Genomic DNA, 7,039 nt, shown 5'->3' with positions numbered 1-7,039 from the left:
TCCCTGCAGCCCCAGCTGGCCTGGAACTCACTATGTAGACCAGGCTGGCCTTGAACTCACAGAGATCCACCTGCCTCTTCCTCCCAAGTGCTGGGATTAAAGGCATGTGCCACCACTCAGCCTTTAAATTCTTTTATTAATGATTCCAAGAACCCCAAGACAGGACCCTGATTTCCCCAGGACTTTAGAAGCTATCTAAGAGGGACCTCACACCATGATAGATCCTGGGTTCATCTCTTGAGTCAAGCCTTGGAGGCCAGAGGAAAAATCCTCCCAAAAGGACCCAATGGATGGGTGCTCTTGTGGAGCTTCTCAAGGGACTCTAAGTTCCAGTCTTATGAATTGGGATTAGCATACTTTAAGTTTGAGATGAATAAAGGCGCTTGCTGCCAAGACTGGTAACCTGAGCTGGATCCCCAGGATCCACATGGTTGAATAAGAAAATAACAAAGCCGGGCCTGGTGGCACAAGCCTTTAGTCCCAGGTAGAGGCAGGCGGATCTCTGTGAGTTCAAGGCCAGCTGGGGCTACAGGGAGACCAAATCTCAAAAAGACAAAAACAAAAACAAAAATAAAACAAATCCCTTAGGCCGGGAGTGGTAGCGCACGCCTTTAATCCCAGCACTCGGGAGGCAGAGGCAGGTGGATCTCTATGAGTTCAAAGCCAGCCTGGTCTACATAGTGAGTTCCAGGACAGCTGGGGCTACTAGGAGACCCTGTCTCAAAAAGACCAAAAAAAAAAAAAAACCAAATCCCAAACAGATAAGATATTGTATGTGTTTTAAAGCCTGAATCGTCCTTCTCTTCTTTGTATTATTTTTCAAATGCAGACACTCAGCTCACTTTAATTTTCACACCTATTTGGCTAGAAAATACATCTTGAGTTTGAAGTAGTGTAAATAAAATAAATAATCTAAGAGAAGGAAAAGACAGATATAAAAGCAAACAAAGTCCTGATATAGTGGCTCAGGCCTGTAATCCTAGCACTTGGGAAGTAGAGTCAGAAGTATCAGACGTTCAAGGTCATTTTCAACTATCTAGTCAGTTTAAGGCCATCCTTGGTTATGTGAGACATTGTCTCAAAAAATAAAATGAAAATTAAATTAAAAAGCAACCAATCTTTTTTAAATCCTTTCCCACTGACCTTTTCACCACATCCTTGTATCCTGGGGCCTGCCTCTCTGTCACAGGCTTCAGAAATGGACTGCTGAACCTGTTAAGAAACCAATCCAAAGAGAGAGAAACCCTGGTGAGTTATTCTATGTAAATGAGAAGGGTGGCTATGAACAAGAATATTTAAAACTACAGAGTAAACTAGGCATGGTGGCACTCAAGAGACTGAGACAGAAGGAGCACCAAGAGTTGGAGGCTTGCCTAGACTACATATTGAGTTCTAGTCTTAGCAGTCAGACTATAGAACAAAACAACAACAACAAAATCCTACAAGGTATGTCTCAGTTCTTGCTAGACTTCTCATAGGGGAATGCACTAGAACCACTAGAACTTTTAGCAGAAAGTGTTACATAAAACACCTTGTCAGCTGGGGGTGGTAGTACACACCTTCAATCCCAGCATTTATGAGGCAGAAGCAGGCAGATCTCTGTGAGTTCAAGGCCAGCCTGGTCTACATAGCAAGTTCCAGGACAGTTGGGACTACAGGAAGGCCCTGTCTCAAAAAGACCAAAAAAAAAAAAAAAAAAAATCTTAAGTATTTTATCTATTATCATATTATCATAATCTGTTTTAATTAAGGACTCAGAAATTTGTTCAAGATTCCCAAGACCTTTATTTGGGGGAGGGAGGAACGTAGCTCAAGTCAGCATCACAATTGCTATACAGCCAAGGACAGCCTTGAACCTCTGATTATCTTGCCTCTACTTTCCAAGTGTTAGGATTACAGGTATGTACCACTAGATTTGGTGGGTTTATGCAATGATGGGATCAAACCCAGGGCTTTATGCATGCTAGGCAAGTACTCTACAACTGAGCCACATCCCTAGCTCTCTGAGTCCCTGTTACTGTATGGAAGAAAATCCACAACATGGGAAGAAGACATATTTTAAATACAAAATATCATGTATAAGGAATCAATTTCTAGAGGCAATTCAAATAGCTCAGTATGATTTCTTTTTTTGAAATTTTATTTATTATTTCTATTTTATGTGTATGAGCGTATTGCCTGCATGTAGGTAGATGTAACTGTGATGTGAAGTACCTTTGGAGGTCAGAAGGAACTGGAGTTACAGACGTTTGTTAACCACCATGTGGGTGCTGGGAATCAAACCTGGGTCCTCTGCAAGAGCAGGCAGTGTTCTTAACCGCTGAGCCATCTCTCTAGCCCCCATGATTTCTTATAAACTAATGAAATAGCTAAAGGTACTTAAGTTAAACCAGTCTGAGATACAGAATCTTCTCAACTATGGCTTTTTTTTTTAGTTTTGTGAGGGTTTTTGTTTTGTTTTTATTTTTTGTTTGTTCATTTTTAGATAGGGTCTCATGTAGCCCAGGCTAGCCTCAAACTCACTGTGTGGCAATGAGGATGATCTTCAGGTTCTGATCTTCCTGCTTCAACCTCCCCAAAGCTGGAGGTGTGTGCCACCACCCACAAAGTATGCTGTGTTGAAGATAAAACGCTGTATGCTAGACAAACAAAATATCAATTGAGCTACATCCCCAGTCCCTCACCATTTTTCATTTGACTATGGTTTGTGTGAGGGATGACATATTTCCTTTTGTGCTTAAATTCGAATACATGATCCAGTTCTAGATAATCTCACTTCAGAGACCTACCTGTGGCTGGCAATCATCTTCCAGACTTGCAAAAGTGTCTTCTTAAATAGGAAATGATCCTGAATAGGATCACCTTGGCCTAGGTCACTCCTATAGGATACATGACAGAAAAGAGACAGTACCTTCATAAATAGTAGTTTGTCTCCCCAGGTAGGTAATAAGACTTTCTCAAGGCATAGTGCTCCTAATTTAAACATTTGAAGGAATATAACACCTTTCATGCTCTGATGAGGGATGATAAACAATATATTATTTTTAAAATTATTTTTAAATTTTACTTTATTTTATGTGTACGAGTATATTGCCTGCATGTAAGTGCACCATGTCATGCAATGTCCTCAGAGTTCAGAAGAGGGCTCTGGATCCCCTGGAACTAGAGTTAGGATGGTTGTTAGCCACCATGTGGGTGTCAGGAATCGAATCCAGGCCCTTTGCAAGAGCAGTCAGAGCTCTTACCCCTGAGCCATCTCTCTCTTTTTTTTTTTTTTTTTTTTTTTTGTCTTTTTGAGACAGGGTCTCCCTGTAGCCCCAGCTGTCCTGGAACTCACTATGTAGACCAGGCTGGCCTTGAACTCACAGAGATCTGCCTCCCTCTGCCTCCCAAGTGCTGGGACTACAGGCGTGTACCACCATGCCTGGCTGTATTCTTATCACTATTAGCCAATGAAATGGTTACATTTTTTGTTTGTTTTTAAAATGTTCCTTTTTTAGCCCGACATTGTGGCACATGCCTTTAATCCCAGCACTCAGGAGGCAGAGGCAGGCAGATCTCTGTGAGTTCAAGGCCAGCCTGGTCTACATAGTGAGTTCCAGGACAGCTGGGGCTACAGGGAGAACCTGTCTCAAAAAGACAAAAAAAAAAAAAAAAAAAAACAAAAAACTATATATATATATATATATATTCCTTTTTTTTAATTATTGTTTTTTTGAGACAGGGTCTATGTAGCTGAGGATAACCTTGAACTCCTGATTCTCCTTCCTTCACCTTCCAGAATGCTAGAATTATAAGACAATTCCACCATACTGAGTAAATGGTTTTTTTCTTTCTTTTTTTTCTTTTGCCTTTTTGAGACAGGGTCTCCCCAGCTGGCCTGGAACTCGCTATGTAGACCAGGCTGGCCTCAGACTCAGAGATCTGCCTGCCTCTGCCTCCCAAGTGCTGGGATTAAAGGTGTGCACTACCATGCTAGGCAGTGATTTACTTTCTTACAAAGTATACTACAAATCTGCAATTGTGTCTTATTTTTCCTTTTCTTCTTTTCCTTATTGGAGACAAAGAATGGACTATGTAGTCCTGGCCATTCTGAAACTCATTGTGACTCTGCAGAACTAGACTATGAAAGTAGTTTTGAAGCTAGGCATAGTGGTGAATCTATAATCTAGCATTTTGAAGTAGAAGAAGGAAGATCAGTGAGATAGAGGCCAATTTGGGCTACATGACACCCTGCCTCAAGAAAACAAGAAAAAGTTTTAGTTCGGTGATGTTTCCCAAATACTTAGAACACCCCAGCACATAGTAGGTTTTCAGGTATCAAAGAATTCTCTTATGTTTTATCTGAATTCTAGACATTAAATATTTTTCTTTTTCACTCTCCCCTATATGGTAATGAGATAGGCAAGGATAGAGCATAACTTAGCAATCTGGAACTCCAATTAGTTTGGGCTATCCACATCCCCACCTTCTATTAATGCACTTGGCAGCTCAAGACCCTTACCTGAATGTACTATGCACACAGATCCCTCCAAACAATGTACCTACAAACATGTTGGCAACCTGGGACCCCCAACTTGCATCAGGCTGCATGTATACCTGCTTTGAACAATGGCAATGGGGGCTGGAGAGATGACTCAGAGGTTAAGAGCACTAGCTACTCTTGCAGAGGACCCAGGTTTGGTTCCTAGCACCCACATGGTAGCTAACAACCATCTCAAACTCCAGTTCCAAGGGATCTGATTCCCTCTTCTGGCTTCTGTGGGCATTGCATATGCATGGTGCACTTACATATATGCTAGCAAAACACACATAAAATAAAAATAAATAGGGCTCTTAAAAAAAAAGTGGGGGGGCTACAGAGATGGTTCAGCGGTTAAGAACACTGGCTGTTCTTGCAGAAGACCCAAGTTCAAATCCCAGCAGCCACATGGCGGCTAACAACTGTCCTTAACTCCAATTCCAGGGGATCCGACAGCCTCTTCTGTCCTCCACAGGCATTGTATGACACTGGTGCACTTACATACATGCAGGCAATATATGCATACACATAAAATAAAAATAATATTTTTTAAAAATAAAAAGATAAATAAATAGGGCTCTGTAGAGATGGCTCAGCAGTTAAGATATGGCTGCTCCTGTGGGGCATGGTGGTGCATACCTCTAGTCCCAGCATGAGGGAGGCAGAGGCAGGCTGATCTCTGTGAGACCAGCCTGGTCTCCATAGTGAGCTCCAGGCTGATGGGACTACAAAAAGACCAAAAAAGCTGGGCGTGGTGGCACATGCCTTTAATCCCAGCACTTGGGAGGCAGAGGCAGGTGGATCTCTGTGAGTTTAAGGCCAGCCTAGTCTACACAGTGAGCTCTAGGCCAGCTAGGGCTACAGGGAGACCCTGACTCAAAAAAAGACCAGAAGAGATGGAGAGATGGCTGAGAGATTATAAGCACTGACTGCTCTTGGCAGAGGACCAGGGTTCTATTCCTAGCACCCACATGGTAGTTAACAACCATCTGTAACTCAGTTCCAGGGGATCTGATGCCCTCTTCTGACCCCCACAATCATTGCAGGACATGAGTGTGCTTACACACAGGCAATGCACTCATACACATAATTTTTTTTAAAGATATTTTGTGTAGGGGGCTGGAGAGATGGCTCAGCGGTTAAGAACACTGGCTGTTCTTGCAGAAGACCCGGGTTCAAATCCCAGAACCCACATGGCAGCTAACAGCTGTCCATGACTCCAGTTTCAGGGGATCCAACAGCCTCTTCTGTCCTCTGCGGGCATTGCATGACATAGGTGTGCTTACCTACATGCAAGCAATACACACGTACACATAAAAATAATAAATAAAATATTTTTAAAAACTATATTTAACTTGAGCTTAATAGGTCAGGCTAGCCTGGCAACGTAATGAAAACCTTGCTCAAAAATTTAATCCAGAGCTGGACATGGTGGTAACGAATTCAAATGGTTGTAAACAGACGTAAATAAAGTATGAATCCTAACAACTTTAGACAAAGATCTATGCTTAGAGGCTTTTGTAGTGCTGGGGAATCAAACTCTGAGTTTTGTATATCTTATTTAAGCACTCTTCACCTACTCCCCCAGTCCTATACTTACAGTTGTGAGGAGTTAACACAGTTGTAAAGGATCTCCACCAGGGGAGTTTCCTGAATAGTGATACCATCATCATGATCACCTGAAGGGGGTTGGTCTTCCATTTCTGAAGCATACCCTTCACCCTGGTTCATATCTTTGGAGTCTTGTTGAGCCTCCTCCTGGGAATTCCAAGACACACAAGAAACTTTAGAAAGATTTACCATTTGCATCATAATTTTACTTACACAGAGTAAATGAAGGCAGACTTAAAGATGCAGTCAATTCTATAAGGCTACCAAAAAGTTAGAAAAAGGTGACGTAACTGGACTTAAGTCAATTAATTTTTCAGTAATAATCTTCTGGAAAATGTTTATATTGCCCCAAAATGAAAAAGCAGTATTTTCTCAATTCCAACTTGGGTGTTGACCTCTGTTTTTTTTTTAAAAATTCTTTAGTATCATCTGTGGTCTTAGAGTTAGTTACTATGGCTGATCAGATAATATTAATAGTGAGATTCTAAACTGATTATGTTAAGGTTAAAACAAATGTTAGGTTAAAATGGCAAGAAGAGGGGCTGGAGAGATGGCAGTTAAATACACTGGTTCTTGTAGAATACTCCAGGGTTCGAATCCCAGCACCCACATGGCAACTAACAACTGTCTGTAACTCCAGTCCCAGGGGATCTGGCAGCCTCTTCTGTCCTCTGCAGGCATTGCATGACACGGGTGCACTTACCTATATACAAGCAATGCACACGTACATATATATTTTTAAATATTTTATTTATTATTTTTATTTTATGTGTTGTATTGCCTGCATGTAGGTAAGTGCACCCATGTCATGCAATGCCCATAGAGGACAGAAGAAGCTGTCAGATCCCCTGGAACTGGAGTTACAGACAGTTGTTAGCTGCCATGTGGGTGCTGGGATTCGAACCC

At 41.8% G+C, this 7,039-nt stretch overlaps 1 protein-coding gene across 1 annotated transcript in view; it reads right to left on the bottom strand.

The window, feature by feature from the left end:
• The window catches only part of LOC115070594 (bromodomain-containing protein 8-like), a gene marked incomplete at its 5' end in the record, with an annotated part of 59,725 nt that overhangs the window by 23,124 nt on the left and 29,562 nt on the right, over window positions 1-7,039 (bottom strand). The window contains 3 exons of the mRNA XM_029564128.1: window positions 1,144-1,212; window positions 2,790-2,879; window positions 6,123-6,280. Coding sequence (XP_029419988.1) covers window positions 1,144-1,212; window positions 2,790-2,879; window positions 6,123-6,280 — 317 coding nt within the window. The remainder of the gene's footprint in view (window positions 1-1,143; window positions 1,213-2,789; window positions 2,880-6,122; window positions 6,281-7,039) is intronic.

Source organism: Nannospalax galili, unplaced genomic scaffold (assembly GCF_000622305.1).
Source record: "Nannospalax galili isolate Female #2095 unplaced genomic scaffold, S.galili_v1.0 scaffold856, whole genome shotgun sequence".
NCBI lineage: Eukaryota > Metazoa > Chordata > Mammalia > Rodentia > Spalacidae > Nannospalax > Nannospalax galili.
The sequence above is the reverse complement of the archived record's forward strand: the minus strand, read 5'-3'. Positions and strand labels throughout refer to the sequence as shown.